At 50.8% G+C, this 18437-nt stretch overlaps 1 protein-coding gene across 5 annotated transcripts in view; it reads left to right on the top strand.

Moving 5' to 3' along the window:
- Positions 1-17857, top strand: part of BDH1 (3-hydroxybutyrate dehydrogenase 1) — a 64823-nt gene extending 46966 nt beyond the window's left edge. For 3 of the 5 annotated variants that reach the window (XM_019839952.2, XM_019839953.2, XM_019839954.3), the window contains 3 exons: positions 8764-8905; positions 15940-16092; positions 17337-17856. In XM_019839952.2, coding sequence (XP_019695511.1) covers positions 8764-8905; positions 15940-16092; positions 17337-17806 — 765 coding nt within the window. In that variant the 3' untranslated portion in view covers positions 17807-17856. Of the gene's footprint in view, positions 1-8763; positions 8906-15939; positions 16093-17336 lie in introns of all 5 variants that reach the window. The other 2 variants (XM_019839951.3, XM_003991764.6) reach the window with 1 other exon arrangement.
- Positions 17858-18437: the final 580 nt, after the last annotated feature.

Raw genomic sequence — 18437 nt, 5'->3', positions numbered from 1 at the left:
TTTATTTTAAATGCAGTTTGATTCATTTATTTGTATTTTGTTCCTTTCATTCTTATTAATTTTGGAATATGTAAAACATTAAGGTTCTAACATCAAATTATATTAAAAATACATTCAAAGTAGTGTTAGTCTTCTACCTCCTATCTTTCCCACCCCATTCTTTCATTTTCCCCTTCCCACACAAATGTTTGTATCCTGCATGGACCTTTTTGAGTTTTTTTTTTTAGAAAAAAAAAACTTTATAATATATCAGAAATCACTCCATGTGAGTTCATAGAGATCTTCCTAACTTTTTTTTTTTTAACAACATTGTAGTACTCCATTGTGTGGTTGGACCATAGTTTACCCCACCAATCTCCTATATATGAACATTTAGAATATTTTTCAATATCTTGCAATTGTAAATAATGCCACAATGAATAACTTCGTGCATGTGTATTTTTGTATTTGTTGGGGGTTTATCTTAGGGTAAATTCTTAGGAATGAGATTACCCTTATGTCAAGAGTTAACAAAATATGTCATCATTTTTTAAAGATATCTCCAGGTTTGTCATCATAGGGGCCGTGTAACTTTACATTCCCACCAGTAATGTATGAGAGGGTCTGTTTCCACACAATTTCACCAACAGTGTACTTGAAGTTTCTTTTATTTATTTTGAGAGAGAGAGAGAGTGCAAGCAAGGGAGGGGCAGAGAGAGAGGGATCCCGACCAGGCTCCTCACTGTCGGTGCAGAGCCCGACACGGGGCTCAAATCAGATCATGACCCCAGCCGAAATCAAGAATTGGACTCTCAACCAACTGAGCCACCCAGGCACCCCATGTACTTTAAGCTTTTGATTTTTGCCAATCTGATAGGTGAGAAATATATCCCTGTACAGTTTTAATTTGCATTTCTTCTGTTGTGAGTTCTGCCCTGGTATTTAAAGGCATGAGTGACCCAGAAGTTGCCATTTAGCAACCTTCATGCTCACTATTGGCCAGAACTTAGTCACATGACCTTACCTAGCTGCTAGGGAGGCTGGGAAATGTAGTCCATATTCTGAGATAGTATGTACCCTGCTTAAAGTTAGGGGTTCTACTGCTATAGAAGAAGGGAAGAATGGGTATTTAGAATAATTTGCTGCCTCTTCACAGTAGATGAGATATTTTTCTTTATTTTGAAGGCAGTAAGAATCCAGAGAAGGGATTTTTTTATAGTAGGTTTAATATCTGTGAAAACAATACCTGTCCAATGTAAATGTTCAATAAGATAAACAAACACAAATAATACAGTAATTTGCATGGCCACGGTTTGAACATATTTCGAAATCAGAGAGGGTTTCCAGACTTCAAGCTGTATTACAAAGCTGTAATCGTCAAGACAGTATGGTGCTGGCACAAATCAGAGAGGGTTTGTCTTTTTAATTTTTCCTTCTTTTGAATTATGAAAGTAATACATATTTATAATAGATTCAAACCAGACAGAAGTGGATGATATAAAAAAGGGAAGTGTTTTTACTGCAGTCTCTTGCCCCAGAATAACTAAAACGTATGTGTGCACATTATTTGTGACTTTTGCTATTAAAATCAAAGCCACAGTGAATCGTCTTACACATATCTTTGCATGCTTTTCATTAGTCATTCTTAGGAAAAATTTCTAGATATGAAAATATTGGGTAGAAAAAGGTATACAGATTTTAGGTTTCATTCAAATCTGCCAAACTGCTGCTTCCAAAAGCCATACCAATGCCTACTCCCTGTGATAGTGCATGCAAAAACCTGTTTCAGGATGGATTTGGGGATGATGGGTGGGGCATCTTTGGAGCTGGGTTCTCTGCATAACGTGGACCTGCTTCAACAGGTCCTGGCAGGAGCTGTGATGCCACAGAATGTTTTGTGCCTTTGAAGTTCCTTCTCCATGTCTTAAACAGCTGTGCCATTATGGTGGCTTACCCAGTGACCCAGGGGCTGCACCCTGACTCCACATTGCAGGACAGAAGCTGCTGAGTGCTGAAGAGGAGCTTTTGAGAGAGAGAGTCATGACCTTGGATTCTAGTGCCGTATCAGCCACTAGCCCGGGACTAGGCACTTCCCCTCCCCGAGCCCCTTACTTGTAATAAGGGGGTTGGACTGGGTGCTCTTATTCCGTCCACCCCCATGGCAGTGATTCTGATATAGTGACTGGTATTTTCTTCAAAATACCGGACAAGGTCATTGCCAGATTATGTCTGTTGGAGCTACTTCTTGACTATTTTGATGTCATGGTCTGTCTTTTCTGGTCAAAAGCTAGAGGAGACAGAAGTCACTAGAGGTTTGAATTAATTATGCACAGCAGAAAGCAGTCAGAGCCACCAGAGACCAGGGATGAAGTGCTATAGGAATTGAAAACAGGAGATCAGTCTTCCAGCCTGCTTCTGCGATGTTAAGCCACATGGTAGATTCTGACTACATCTGTGCCCAAACACTCCACATGCTCTTATCTCAGTCCCTGGGCCAACTCAAGGACTTGGCTCCAGAGATGTTTCTCCTCTCCTACATCATTAACTCCTCGCTCTCTACTGAATCATTTGGTTGCATGTGCATGCACACACATACACACACACACCCACTCTCTCTCTCTGACACAACCCCATATCCTGTGTCTGCTACTACCTTATTTCTCTGCATCCCCAGAGGGTTGTTTGTAATAGATATTTTCACCTATTTACTTCCCATTTTATTTCCAACCCATCTAGATTAGACTTTGGGTCCCACCACTCTGTTTATTTGTTCTTTCACCCAACAAATATTTATTGAGTACCTACTATGAGCTAACAATGTTCTCCTTTTGAGATACAGCATATACCAATTCAGGGAGGGTAAGCTCCCTTGTGGAGCTTATGTGGAGGAGGGGAGATGCACAGGGAGATAGAGAAGACAAAAATGTAAATTGCTTTTCTATGGGATATTGAAGCTGTGGAGAAAAATAAAACAGGAAAGAAGATGGATGGTGTATTTGGTAGAGCGGGTGTTGAGTTTAAAGAGGGAAGAAAGTCCTTACCGAGAAAGTGACATTGGAAGGAGGTAAGGGAGCAAGGCTTTCAGGTTTGAGGGGGAAGAAGGGATGGCCAAGCCAAAGCCCAAGCAGGGTGTGTGCCTGTGTGTATTAGACAACAGCAGGAGGCCTCTGTGGCTGCAGTGAGGGAGGGAGGGGGAGTGGTGTGAGGTGAAAATGGAATTGGGGGTGGATCTTGTATCAGAGAAGGGACAGATTGCCTCTCTCTGGGAGTGGGAGAAGGCTTGATAGGCCAAGGTGGCATCTCATTGCCATCTGGAAGGACAAACAGGAGTTCCTGTGATGGAGTTTGCATACTTAGACACTGTCAGTAGTTTGAGGTAGGTGAAGCCCAGAACCCTCCTGGAGGGAGAGGAGACCAGCTGGGAAAAGAAGGCAGGGAACCAGGAAGGCCCCTGCATGCCTCTGAACAGCTTTTATCGAGGATGCCGGCAGCCCTCATTTTGCTGGATCCATTGGCCACTTCTCGGATCGTATCATACTCAACCCATCAGCAGCTTTGACCTAACAAACCACTCTTGTTTGTTACACATTGTGTCTTGCCTTTTGGACACCTGCTCTCTTGGTTTTTCTTCCATTTCCCTTGCGAGCTGCTCTTGCTACCCATCCTGTGATTATTACAATGCCCCAGGCTTGCTCCTCTTCAGTGTTTCTAATATGTGCGTTAACTGCTCCCATTTAACATGCTGAGTGTCCTCACTCATGCCTTGAGGTGCTAGAGCACCTACCAGGACATGCTGAGAGTCTGTAAAACCTTCCTGCCACGATTAGTCGATTAGTCCGTCACCTGCCTCAAGATGGTAATAAGTGGAGGCGGAAGAGGTGGAGAGGTTGGACAGAGTCGTTAATGTGCTGTGATATTTTCCTTCTGGTCTCCAGTAAAATGAGGTGGACTTCAAGAAAAGTACTAGGAAAAACAGACTCTTAACCATGGAGAGCAAACTGATGGTTACCAGGGTGGGGGGTGGGGCAGGGGTGGGGGTGGGAGGACAAGTGATGGGGATTCAGGAGTGCCCTTGTGATGACCAGCAGGTGATGTATGGAAGTGTTGAATCACTGTAATATACACCTGAAACTAGTAGAACATTGTATGTTAACTAATTGGAATTAAAATAAAAAAAAGCGGGGAGCCTGGGTGGCTCAGTCAGTTGAGTGTCCAACTTTGGCTCAGGTCATGATCTCATAGTTTGTGAGTTCAAGACCCACATTGGGCACAGAGCCCGCTTTGGATCCTCTGTCCCCCCTCTCTCTGCTCCTCCCCACTCACGGTCTCTCAAAAATAAACATTAAAAAAACAAAAACAAAAACAAACTTAAAAGCTACCTGGAGAGCTTACCATTTATGCTCTGGAGTCTGAGGCCACAGAATGGTATCTTATTATTTACCAACTGAAGTCTAGAGCCCCAATAATGAGGCCTGAATGGCTCATCTGGAGGCAGAGCAAAGAAAGCTGTACCAGGAAAGGGCTGTCCTTCTGCCCGGAAGGACACGCTTGCCTGGACCTGATGTGGACAAGGGGGAGGGCTCCCCCGAGTCATCATAAGGGTGCCCATCCAGTGAGACTCCTAGGAGCACCCATGTGGCCCCAGCCAAAGGGCTGCCTCACCGAAGCCGAGGCTGAGGGAGAAGAGGCACAGGAGATGTCCAGGGGAGGGATCCCTGCAGAACCCACAAAAGCACCCCAAGAAGGGAGGGCCAGCTCTTGTGCACCTGCTGTCCCAGGGCATGGACAGCAAGACAGCAGGAGTACCAGCCTCTGAAGACTACAGTCTTGCCCCCTAATTTGCCAGCCCCTGGATCCCACCCCAGAAAGGGTCAGAGATTAAGGCACAGGTGAGGAGGAGCTAGAAAATTCACCCCTACCTGCATCCCGTGGGTTTTCTGCACTCCCTCAGGCCTGGGTCAGGGCAGGTTTTAAATTGGATACAAGTTTGAGGGTTTGGGTCTTCAAACCAGGCTGGGCACCCTAAGTCGAACAAAGAGGCTCTACTATCTGAGGGTGTGTGGAATCGCTACAAGAATTGCCTGAGATTTCATCCAGGGGTAGAAAGAGAGCTGACAGATGAAATTTAAAGGGATAGTGAAAGGGGCACCTGGGTGGCTCAGTCGGTTAAGTGTCCGACTGTGGCTCAGGTCATGATCCCACGGTTGGTGAATTCAAGCCCCGCATTGGGCTCCATGCTGACAGTTCAGAGCCGGGAGCCTGCTTCAGATTCTGTGTCTCTTTCTCTGCTCCTGCCCTGCTCGTGCTCTGTCTCTCTCGGTCTCTCAAAAATAAATACACGTTAGGGGCGCCTGGGTGGCGCAGTCGGTTAAGCGTCCGACTTCAGCCGGGTCACGATCTCGCGGTCCGTGAGTTCGAGCCCCGCGTCAGGCTCTGGGCTGATGGCTCAGAGCCTGGAGCCTGTTTCCGATTCTGTGTCTCCCTCTCTCTCTGCCCCTCCCCCGTTCATGCTCTGTCTCTCTCTGTCCCAAAAATAAATAAACGTTGAAAAAAAAAATTAAAAAAAAAATACACGTTAAAAAAATAATAAAGGGATAGTGAAAGAAGTGGGTTTATTAGTAAACCAGTTACATAGGCACCAGCACAGCAGGACTGAAAGCTTGTCCCTGAGCAGCAGGACAGATGAAGACGAAGACACAAAAACCCTGGAGCCAGGGAGGCAGTGCAGCCCAGGCAGTGTGGCCTTGGACTAAGGACAGGTGGATCTGGAAGGGGACCAGCTGCCCTGGTCTGCAGCCCTTGGGCTGAAACAGCTGCAAACAGCTGGAGGTAAGCTGACGGTCGTGGTGTCCCTGCTGACGTGGCTGTCAGGAGCAGGATGTGAAGGCTGCTCAGAGTGATGAGAACTCTTGGGGACATCTGTCAGGTGGAGGTAGGAGGTGGGTTTCTCTCCTGGGGTCCTGAATGCTGAGCCCAAAGCTGTGAGCAGTGAGGTTAACCCCCAGTTTCTCTGGGGGAAGGCTCTTAGCTGCTCTGTTACCAAACTAAGTTCGTGTGGGCCCCCTGACATGGATGAGGAGTCTCCCCTGGGGATTTCAGGGACATTGGCTCAATGCTGGCTAGAGGCTCAAGGAGAGGTCTGGTGTGGGGTCTGAGAGTTGCTGAAAGGTGGTAGCAGGGTTAACAAAGCCCAGGAAGAAGACAGGACTCATGGGTGCCTCTCCCGGTGGAACTGGCGTCAGCACCCCTTGGACACTCAGACCACTTGGGCTCTGCTCTGAGGGGCATTCGAGGAAGCATGACATGAAGACTGCATGAACACAAGATATGTGTTTTTGTGGTGCCTGCGTGCTGTCTGGGGAAGAGAGAGGTGTCTGTGGGCACCAGCCCCTCCCACCTCCAGGCCTGAAGATGGCGTCGTCCCAGGGAGTTCTTTGCTGGTGGAGCCGTCTGTGGGAACGGCAGCAGAAGCTCTACCTGTAGATGGAACACCTGTCGTGTTGCCTAGGAAGGGCTACGCATGTTGCTTCTTTCAGGGGAGGCTCCCTGTAGAGGGTGACTGTTTCGGGGTGTAGGAGATCTTAGTGGGGAGTTGGGGGGGGGATCAGCCTGGCCTTCTGTCTCCTGCCTGGGTTTTCTCTGCATCACGTTCCGCCCCATGACCTCCACCCTCACTGTCTGAGCTCCTGGGCAGTCTACACCATCCGTGGACTGTGAAAGTCACTTCTTGTTTGGGGCTGAGTTTCTTCCTGGCCCTGCTTCTGTTTTGTGGGCTGCGTAGGACAACTTTGCTCCCTCACTCTCCTGTTCTCCCCAAGTCTCTCTCCAGAGTGATTATCTCCAGCACCTTTGGCCCCATTTGACATAGTCCCTTCGCCATTCTCTCCTTTGTCCCTCTGACATGCATGTGCAGAGTGTCCAGCCTTGGGGTTAGGGTCCTCGTGGTTCAGACCACTTAATGAGGCTCAGCCTAATTTGTAGAGAAGTTTTCACCGCTGACATATGCTGACATCCTTGTGCTTCCTACTCTTGCCCTTGCTGAGGATGTTTGCTTCAGTACTGCTTGTAGCTGAGGCAAGCCCTTGGCTGGGAGTAAGGATAGCTCCCTCACGTCAGCATCTGGCAGCTGTGTAGTCCTCTTATAAGATGCGTTGCCGTTTCATGCACCACTAAGAAAGTCACTGTCAATCAAATTGTAACGGGCAGTGTTTGACTTTCACATCCATTGTAGCTGACCCCTATGGTGGAAAAAATGTGGATTATAGAATAGATGAAATATGGTAATACAACCGGCCTCATGATGTGAGGGCTAATGAGAAATGCACGGCAAGTGCTTAGCACAGTGGGAAGCACGGTAAACACTCAGTAAATGATGCCTGCTTTTATCCACACCCTCCAGCAGCTTACCACTGCCCCCAAGAAGACTGCTGCCCACCTCCCCAGCCGCATGTGCAACCATTTCCTTATGCCTCTGCTCTGCCTGAAAAGGACTTTCCTATGCCTGAGATGTCCCATCGCCAGGGCCCCTCTGGCTCATGGCCTCAGCTGTCACTGCTCTTGAAAGGCCTTCCCTGTCTGTCCCACCTTCTGTGCAGTCTCTCACCTCTTGCAAGGTTTCAATGCAGCAAATACTGCCTGTGTTGTTCGCTGACGCATCTGCTCCCTTCCTTACAAGGTGCCTCTTTGACAACAGGGGCTGAGTTATTTATCTTTGTGTCTCCAGTTCTTAGCACAGGGCTAAGAACATGATGGAGGCCCAAGAAATGTTTGCTTTCTCGTGTTTAAGAATACCTGGATTTGCATAGCGCTTTATAGTTTAGCAGGCTTTAAATAAAGATGATTTCCTCATTCTGTTAACCTGAGCAGATCAGGACAGGTGGCAATGTCCTTATTTCTAAGCTGGAAAAACTGGGCACCTGGTAAAGGATGCACCAGAGTACCTGAGCCTGAGTAGTGACTGAGCTGGAATTAGAGCCTGCTTTGGCTTCTGACCATCTTGGTGGTGACAGGCCCTTGACTTAGAACAGAGGTGACAAACTGGCAGCCCACCGGTCACATATGGCCTGTGGATGTGCTTTGGCCTATGTTGTTTTTTTTTTAATGTAAGTTGCCGACACTTAAAAAATTAGGAAATCCTGGGCACCTGGGTGGCTCAGTCGGTTAAGCATCTGACTCTTGGTGTCAGTTTAGGTCATGATCTCATGGTTCGTGGGATCGTGGGATTGAGCCCCGTGTCAGGCTGTGCACTGACAGTGAGGAGCCTGCTTGGGTTCTCTCTCATCCCTCTCTCTCTGCCCCTCCCTCATGTGCACACATGCCCTCTCTCGCACACTCTCTCTCTCAAAATAAACTTTAAAAATTAGGAAATCCTAATGTGAGCATCTGGTAACTCTATGTTACATACATACCCACATGGGCAGCAGCTGGCAGGGGTTGAGAGGAAGGCACATGCTTCATTCCCAAGTCCCCACCCTCCCCATTATCTGATACCCACATGTCTGGCCGGGGCAGGTACTGAGTCTGCAACCTTTGCTTAGAGAAAGACTCCTGCCGGTGAGTCTTTCTCCTGGGGGCTTGAGCTAGGGTATTTGGTTTGGCCTGATTTGTCATCAGTACTAGGGTTGAATAGAACCGCCTGCTGGTTGGACAGCCCCAGTGGGTCTCCAGAGACCGTTTCCTGCAGTTGTTAGTAAGCCCAGGCTTTGGCAGGGCCTTGGCCCTTGTCCTCATCCTGGAGGCAGGGTAGGAAGGAAGTTGTTGAAGCAGCTCCTCTCTCCTCCTCAGGACAAAGGAAATGATGGGGTCAAGGAGCTGGACAGCTTGAAGAGCGATCGACTAAGAACTGTTCAGCTCAATGTCTGCAAAAGTGAGGAAGTGGACAAAGTGGTGGAGATTGTCCGCTCGAGCCTGGAGGACCCTGAGAAAGGTAAGAGGCACCTTGGGGCAGCAGGGGTAGCGCACTAGCCGTCCCAAGGGCACCTTTCCTAAAAACTACGCCCCATTTACTTGTGTCCTGCCAAAAGCCTACTTTCCCTGTTGTTTAAGCTCTTCCTCTTGCCCAGTGGGAGGCAGTGGGTTAAATTAAACACACACATGCAATAAGGCAATGCGAAATAAAGCCAGAAGTGGTTTAAAAATCTCTAGAAATGGGGCTCCTGGGTGGCTCAGTTGGTTAAGTGTCCGACTTCGCCTCAGGTCATGATCTCGTGGTTCGTGGGTTCGAGCCCTGTGTCGGGCTCTGTGCTGGCAGCTTGGAGCCTAGAGCCTGCTTCAGATCCTGTGTCTCCCTCTATCTCTGCTCCTCCACTGCTTATGTTCTGTCTGTCTCTCTCTCTCTCCCTCAAAGATAAATAGACGTTAAAAAAAAATTTTTTTTTTTTTAATCTCTAGAAGAGATGAATGGATGAGTGCTGGTTCAGGTCCGTTCAGACAGTGCTCATTGGATGCCCACTCTGGGCCTGGTGCCAGACCAAGTGCTGGGGACACAGAGATGACCAAGGCACAGTTCCTGTCCCCAAGGACCTCACAGTTTATTGGGGGGCTAGCCCAGATGATTTCCAAATCCCCTCTGAGGGAGCAACACACAGCAGAAGGACGCAGCCCAGCCTTCAGAGGGGTGGGGAGCTGGTTGTTGAAAGCAGATTGTGGGAGAGCGCAGGAGGGCGTTCCAGGAGGAGGGGAGAGCGTGAACCATGGTGAGAAGCACACGGCATGTGCCAGGGGACGAGCCAGCGGACAAGTCTGGTGGAGGCGGGCGCAGGAAATGGGGCTGAGGAGGGAGGTCGTCCAGGGCCTGGGGTCCAGGCAAGGGAGCATGGTCACTCTCTTGAGGCCTGTGGGAGCCACTGAAGGGGATTTTCTGAGGGGAATGACCTGGTCAGTCTGGGGACTGTGACGGCAGTGTGGAGGGTGGATTTAAAGGGAGTGCAGGAGTGCTGAACAAGGGCAGTGGGTGTTACGGATGAAGAAGGATCAGATTTGGGAAGGCACAGCTGTCTAGACTTGGTGACGGATGCAGGTGGGGATGAGGGAGGGGCATGAGGCCTCTCCTGTCACCTGGTGCCCCCCACTGGAGGAGCAGGTTGAGGGATGGGGAGTGCCCATGGGACACCCTGGGGGAATGTCCGGGTGGAGACCAGATGTCCAGGCCGGGAGGTGAGGCTGGGGTTGGGGGGGGGCGGTGCAGATACAGAGGGACTCCTGGGAACATAAGCAGTCAGGGGACGAGAGGGGGAGAGGCAGCTGGCAGAGAAGGTGGGTACTGGGCACTGGAAGCTGAAGGAACAAAAAGTTTGAGGGCCAGTAGCTAATAAGGTCACATGGTACAGAAAGTTCCTGTAACATAAGGACTTAGCTGTCCTCCCAGTTCGGCTCATGGAGGACCTAAGTGGGAGGAGACACCATTCATGAAGTACACAGCCGTGATGGTGCTGCATTCTGGGCTACTTGCTTCATCTAAGACATTTACCTTTTTTTTTTTATGTTTATTTATTTTTGAGAGAGAGAGAGAGAGAGAGAGAGAGAGACAGAGCATGAGTGGGGGAGGAGCAGAGAGAGAGGGAGGCACAGAATCGGAACCAGGCTCCAGGCTCTGAGCTGTCAGCACAGAGCCTGATGCGGGGCTTGAACTCACGAACTATGAGATCACGACCTGAGCCGAAGCCGGACGTTCAGCCGACTGAGCCACCCAGGCGCCCCTAAGACATTTACCTTTGAGTTTCCTGGTAGACCATGCAGAAAGAGAACCTCATTCAGTTCTCTGCTTTTCCACAGAATGGGGTGGGGGCAGCTCTCCTGAATGGTGACTTCAAGCACTAGTAGGGAGGAGGGGAGGGCACCAGGGCCTGTGCTGGGCCCCGTTGAGCATTTATCAGGCAGGTGAAGATGCTGAGGCCAGCAGCTGCCTCAGAAACTCCTGTGCTGTGTGGCTATCGGAGAAGCTGTTGCTTGGCCTGCCAGCCTGTCGCTGATGTGTCACCTTGTCAGCTCAGTGCCGCCCCCACCCCAAGGCAGGCCATGGCCAGGTCTCTCTGCTTTCTGAGGAGAGGCCTGTGAGTTCCCTCACTCACTGAACATCTGTTTAATAATTAGCAGGCAAAGCCAGGGCTCCTGTCCCATTGAAAAAGGCAGGATATGAGTCCCACTGGGATGATTATCAGCTTGAGAGGAACAGCCTGCCTCACCCCTCCCCAGTGGTAAATCCTCCTCATGCCCACCTTCCCCGACTGCCAGGATGTTGCCTTCATAAGCGATTAGGCAGGAAAACAGCTGCATTCAGCACCATAAAGCCACTCCATTGCAGCCTGAGGGTTTGTGGTGATTTAAAATGCCCACAGAAAGAAATCATCACTGTAGACCTGAGCACAGAGTGGGGCTGCACCAGAGCTGGGGGCTGCCCAGGATCCTGATCTTTGTCCCCTGCCACCAGGGCAGGACAGTTTCGGTTCCCTGTATTAGTCTGGCCGTTTAGCTTGACAGGCAAGGCAGGGTAGACCCGGAGCCACATTGAGCACAAAGCCTGGTACCGCCTCGATGCGTAAACTTTTCCCTACTGCATTTTCCCTCATGACGCATTTCAGTGAGGGCTGATAAACCACACCATGACCTTACTTAACCAATACTGCATTTTCTGGAAAAAGATTTGAAGATTTTTCGGTCTGAAAAAGGGAATAAATCTGTCAGACATGTGGTTGTCCAGGTCTCTCTCTCTCTCTCTCTCCCTACTTCCCCCTCCACCTCTCTTCCTTCCCTGTGGCCCCCATCCCCACCCCAAGGGCCGTTTTTTTCCTGGTAAAGCCGCTGCAGTTCTCCCCTTCTCTGGCAATGCTGTCCTTGAGCTCCAGGTGGCGCCCTCTGGGGCTTTCAGATCGGCCTGCGGTTCCTAAGTGGGTGGCTGCTTCCACCTCACCACCCAGACAGGATCCTAACCGGGACAAGTGGAGCGTACATTTTGATGAGGAGTTTGGTGCCCTTCACGTTGGCTCCGTGGAACAGTATCTGTCAAAGCCACGGGAGCCAGGCTCAGGGGGGGTGAGATGAAGGGGATTGTGTGATCAGGGCAGGTGAGCCATCTGCCAGCAGAACTCTGAGTGACTGGATAGGCACCTGGAGCCTGTAACCAGCACTGCCCACCTGCACCCCAGGGAAAGGCTAAGTCAGTGAGCCAACCGGCAGGCCCGATCTTGCAACCATCACTTAACCTCACAGTCCATAGATACTTATTGAGTACCTGCTGCATGCTTGGTAGTGTGCTGAGCACCAGTAAGGGTTTGACCTGGCAGGAGGAGTTTGTGGTGCGACACCAGCCAAGCGTAAGTTGGTGGCTTCACGGCAGGACCTATTTCGAACAGTTACAGCACCGGGGACATTATGCTGCAGATAGAGAAGACCCTGTCCTCCATCTGGGACTCCCTCAGTCTGGGAGTGAGAAGACTGGAGTTATTGTGGGCTTCATCTCTTACTAGAAGTGTGACCTTAGGCTTGTATGTTCCTCTGTGTGGGCCTCAGCTTGCCCATCTGTGAAGTGGGAGAAGTGCCTGTGAGTGATCCAGTGCTCACACCTAGATCTGACTGCCGCAGCACCATGGGCAGAAAGTCAGCAAAAACTGCTCTCATCTCCGGCTGAGGGACGGGGCATTGAGCAGAGCCAGGGAGCAGCAGGGTGGGGTGGAGCATGAGGCAGGAGCGTAGGTGGCTCAGGCTTCCAGAGGGCAGAACAAGAAGCCTGGCAAAGGAGGCCTCACATACCCCCTCTGGAAGGGAATTATCAGAGGGGGAAGTGACTGATAGAGGACAGTCTGGCTGACCGGCCTATCAGGATGGAGGTGGAGGACAAAGGCTGTGACAAGGAGACCTGGGAGAGTCTTCTCCAATGATACTGGAGGGAGGCCACCAGGACCCAGAGTAACGCTGTGGAAAGGAAAGAAGACACCGATTCTGTGACAGCAGAGGAAGCCAACAGGAGCACAGAGTTGAGCATGAGGGCTGTGTTTTCTTTTTTTTTTTTTTTTAATTTTTTTTTTCAATGTTTATTTATTTTTTGGGACAGAGAGAGACAGAGCATGAAAGGGGGAGGGGCAGAGAGAGAGGGAGACACAGAATCGGAAACAGGCTCCAGGCTCCGAGCCATCAGCCCAGAGCCTGACGCGGGGCTCGAACTCACGGACCGCGAGATCGTGACCTGGCTGAAGTCGGACGCTTAACCGACTGCGCCACCCAGGCGCCCCTGAGGGCTGTGTTTTCTATCCTGTCCACCTGTTAGCTGGGTGACATTGAGCAGGGCACTTAACCTCCCCGAGCCTCGGTTGCCTCATCCAGACCTGGGACAACTTAGTATCTGAATGAATGCATGCAAAGTGCTTATTCAGGGGCTGGCAGCTGTCCTTTTGATCTTGATCAATAGTATCAACTGATCAGTAATATCAACTGATACTCTTGATCAGTACTCATAGATGGGGGGAGAAGCGAGGAACCAGATGAAAGTGAGGCTGTTAGCAAAGAGGAGGTGCGGGCTGGAGCAGCTGGAGAGTGACGTGTTGCTGTGGGTCGGGGGTGCTGGGGCCCTGGGGAGCATTGAGGTGAAAGTGCCCATCAGGAGGAGGAGACCGGGGTTAGGAGAGAGCCATGAGTGCAAGGGGTACATGGGAACCCTTGACGCAGAGGCGGTGATGTGACGGGGCTGTCGCAGGACAACAGCAGGAATGTTCACTGTGAGTGGGTTTGGAATGTTGGCTGAGGACTCCAGAGAGCTCCTAGGTCCGCGAACTGTTACTGCTTATCAAGTCAGCAGAGCTGTAATCCAGGAGCAATGTGCTTCCACAGGTCAAGTTCAATTACACTTTTTTGGATATCAGTGTCAGATGTAATTAGTTTTTAGTTGGGAAAAAAAAAAAATCCCTGTATGCATTTTAAGTGTGATACTGTCCTGTGTGAATCAAACACAAAGCAGCTGGAAATTTCCATGAACATAAAGAAGACGAGGCTGCCTGAGCACCAAGTGTAATTTAAGAGAAGGTGGTGTAGGACAGGACATTGGTGGACACCTGTATTTAGGGGGCAGGTAGAAGAAGGGTGTCAGGGAGGATGGAGGAGTGCTTGGGTATCATTAATGCCAAGGGAGGAGTGAATGTCAGGCACCATGAGTCGTGCTCATACTGTGGGAGGTTGAGGGGAGTGAAGATGGGAGGGAGGGATGGGGGGGACGGTGACATCCTCAGCAGGTAGCACCGCAGTCACCATGGAGCAGCAGCAGGGCTGGGGCCCAGGGGAGCAGAGAAATGGGCTGTGGAGGGAAGGAGAGCAGACAGCGGTGTGAGGAGGTAGCATGGTTAAGAGAAGGTTCTTTAGAGTGTTGAGACATGGTATTTGTAGACATGCACTTATCTGACAAACATTTATTGAGCATCTAATGGGTATAAGGCTGAAGGGAGGGGGTCAGGGGCAAGGGAAGGGTTGAGGTTGCATAAAAAAGGGACAAGGAGTGATGGCTTATGGTTTGGAAGGTGGAGAGTGAAGTGTCAGCCTTGTCAGGTGGCGGGAGGCCTCCTGCCCTTCCTGGGAAGAAGAGAGGGGTGAAGACTTCCCCGGGGAGGTCTGCAGGATGGGAGTTGTAGTGGCTGCGTCACTGCGAGGTCACTGGTGAGACCTGAGAGCCTGAGGCGTCAGCTCAGCCGCTGTGGGGAGTGGGAGTGAGAGCCTCATGAGCACTTTGTTAACCAGCAATTTCCTCTCTTAATAAATGTCCTTAATTCTCTGTAATTGAAGGAGAAGGCACCAGAGGTCAGCTGAAGCTTTAATTTGGGTAACACGGAAGAAAAGCAGCGAGAGACCAATCACTCTGTCATTTACACAAACTCATTTCCATGATTAACTTGGAAAGTGAAGCAGGGCCAGGGTTCCCACAGGCAGCAGGAGGACAGGCCCTGGAGGACAGCTCTGCCCTGAGGCTCCAGCCCATCCAGCCCTGGCCCCCCAAAAACAGAACTCAGAGGGCCCTGCAAATCAAGGCCGCCTCCTCGGTGCCACTTTCCCCATTTCAGCTCTGCCTCTGACTTCTGGGGCACCCTGAAGCCAGTCCCTTCTCCTCGGGGCCTCTGCTTCCCTGGCTGTAAAAGTAGTCGTCAGAGCTCCAAGGATCCTTCCAGCACCAGTGTTCACTGAGTCTACAGAAACCAGCTCTCCCCTAGCTGGTCTTGCCGGAAACAGTCAACCCAAGTATACTCAAGAGTGTACGTTTGCCCCGATTCCATACTCCACCTGGGACCACACAAGGCTGAGGGGGGTTCTCTACCCACAAAGGCCAGGTGTACGTATACACTGGGGCTTACCAGTGGTAACCAGCAAATAGTGTGTGGTTCACAGAAGGGAGATCAGAGAATGCAGTAATGATCAGAAGGGTCTCAGGGTGGAGTAGGACTGGGGCTCGGCCTGAGGTCAAGCCTTAGCTGAGCCTCTCACTGCTATGTGACCTTGGAGGCCGGGTCCCTCCCTTGACCTCCAGAGAAGGCTTGACCTGGAAGACTCCTGTGGTTCTCCTGGCTTCCGGCAGGAGGGTGAATTCAGGTGAAGTTGCAGAGGCAGGGATGAATACTCAGTGCGGGGTGCAGGGTGTGAGGATGTGACTGCATGATGCAGAGTGGAAACGAGTTAGCCGATGTGGGACTCAGGACTGAGGGCACCTGGCAGGGCTGGGTCATGGTGGGGCCCAGAGAGTCAATGCAGGTAGAAGCAAGATGATAATTGGACCTTTTAGACTTAAGGGAGCGTCACAGCCAGCACTTTCGTCCTCTTGGTCTCCTGTTATTCTTGGTGACTCTAGAAAGTGTCCCAAGAGCCTTGGATAGGAAGTGGCAAGTTTGGGGGGAAAGGGACAAGAGCAGGGAGGGGTTGGGCTGCAGGCTGATGGGTGAGGTCTGAGGCCAAGGCTAGGTGGTGACTGCAGTTCTGTCCCATCCTGTCCAGGCATGTGGGGCCTGGTCAACAACGCGGGCATCTCGACTTTCGGAGAGGTGGAGTTCACCAGCATGGAGACCTACAAGGAGGTGGCAGAAGTGAACCTCTGGGGCACGGTGCGGATGACAAAATCCTTTCTGCCCCTCATCCGAAGGGCCAAAGGTGAGTTGGAAAGGGATCTTCCTCTTGCCCCACCTTTTCTTCTTTGCTTAGTATGGAACTTGGTCTCAGCAGATCCAGCATCCGTTCCCCGATGAGGCTGAGCACCTGACTCTCAGGGGCTGTGCAGGTCTTGTGGATGGTGGTAAGTGGAGGTGCCATGGCCAGGCAGATGGAAAGTGATGTGTGATTCTTAGGAAGAAGGGCCGCTAAGAGGTCAGCAGTCTCAAAGGCTGAAAAATTAACAGCAATAATCCCACTCTCGGGACCTAATCTAGAGAAATAACCACCCTTGTGCACAGAGCTGTGTGTGCACAGCAACTATCAACAGAGGTGTGGTTAAGTAAATTTTGGTATATCCGTTCTATGAGTTACTGTGCCACAGTTAAAAAATAAGATGATTGTGGTTGTAAGTAAAATACAGTAATAGTAACAGTCGGGATTAGAAATCTGGAACCAGACAAAACACTCAAACCGTGTCAGTTGGTTAGGAAGTGACTGATTCAGATTTTCTCCCTAGATAGCAAACAATAATGGAAAAAAGGGCACAATCCATACGGTCTATCCCAAAGTTTCGGCAGTGATAGGATAAACCCAGAGAGCAGCTGTAGGATTTTAGAAGAAAACCCCAACCCTCCAGTGACTTCCAGCTTAGAAGTTTCTGAAAGTTGCCCTCCCCACAGTGTCCAGGATGAGGCTGTGCCTTAACTTGCTGAGTGCACAGCCAGGGCAAGCAGGTGCCAGGTCTGCTTGGGCTTACTTGGATCAGCTCCACCTGTATCCCACTACCCAAGGCTGGGTCTGTGGGAAAGCCTCTTGAGGTCGCCACTCTCTTCCGGTGCCGGAGACCCTGTCCACATGGCCTAGCCCTGAAATCAGGTGCAGAATCCTGGCCCTGCCTGCTTGCAGCTGGAGCCCTGGCAGGTGATAGAAATTTGCCCATTCTGTGTGCCTTCTTCGTATGCAGCCTGCTCTTTGTTCTTCCCGTGTCCTGCCTGGCACAGTCAGCTGCCTGGGAAATATCAGGGAGGTTCATCCTGACATGTGGGCCTGAGCTGACTATAAACAAGAAGGCCCCTTGACCCTGGGTGGTTCAGAAGTCCAGGCCCCAGCCTGACAGGCAGCAAAACAGGTGGCAGGGCCAGGAAGCCAGTTGCAGCCAGGCCTCTGGAAACATGCCGGGCCCCCGGCCCTCTGCCCCACCAGGCAGTGCTTCCTGAGCAGGTGTTTGCCGTCTCCCTCTGTAGGTCGCATTGTCAACATCAGCAGCATGCTGGGCCGCATGGCCAACCCAGCCCGCTCCCCATATTGCATCACCAAGTTCGGGGTGGAGGCTTTCTCTGACTGCCTGCGCTATGAGATGTACCCGCTGGGCGTGAAGGTCAGCGTGGTGGAGCCTGGCAACTTCATTGCTGCCACCAGCCTCTATAGCCCTGAGCGGATCCAGGCCATTGCCAATAAGATGTGGGAAGAACTGCCTGAGGTGGTGCGCAAGGACTATGGCAGGAAGTACTTTGATGAGAAGATCGCCAAGATGGAGACCTACTGTAACAGTGGCTCCACAGACACATCCCCTGTCATCAAGGCCGTCACCCACGCTCTGACCTCTGCCACGCCCTACACTCGCTACCACCCCATGGACTACTACTGGTGGCTTCGAATGCAGATCATGACCCACTTGCCCGGAGCGGTCTCCGACAGGATCTACATACACTGAAGAGTCTCCCACTGGCCTCTCTCTGTTGGGGAGCCTTGGTGGGAGGGAAGGAGGGAGGGGGGGGAGGGAGGGAGGATCTTGACTACCTACTTGTGCATTATCCACACACAGTCTCAGGAGGACCTACCACCCGTTTTAGCATTAGCCAGAGGGGACAGCCCAGACCTACTGTGCGCACAACGAGTGGTCTGGGCCTTCGCAGTCATGGTATGGAGTGGTGTGCAGGGCCCCCAAACCTCAGGGCAAACACGGTACATCCAACTCTCTGGAGCGGATTTCATACAAAGCGTTTGGGAAGACATGTTTATATTAAAAACAGATTTATTATCAATTCTTCACATTTTAAAGCCAAAACATCAGTTCAAAAATGTATCTCATTTGATTCTTAAACCAGCCTGATGGGTGGAAAGGACAGATATTCTTTCTTTTGGTACATGAATTTGCGGCCCAAAGAGGATACATGAGCAACCCATTTATTGCCTGTAAATGGTCCAGGTTGTGTGCTCCTGCCACTGCTGTAGGATCGCCTCATGTTTTGTGTTCCAGGGCTGCTCTGAATCCAGCTACCTGAGAATCCTGTGATGAGCTCTGTATCCTCACCTGAGCACCCCTTTGCATGTCCATGGTGCCT

Source organism: Felis catus, chromosome C2, assembly GCF_018350175.1.
Source record: "Felis catus isolate Fca126 chromosome C2, F.catus_Fca126_mat1.0, whole genome shotgun sequence".
Taxonomy (NCBI): Eukaryota; Metazoa; Chordata; class Mammalia; order Carnivora; family Felidae; genus Felis; species Felis catus.
The sequence above is the reverse complement of the archived record's forward strand: the minus strand, read 5'-3'. Positions and strand labels throughout refer to the sequence as shown.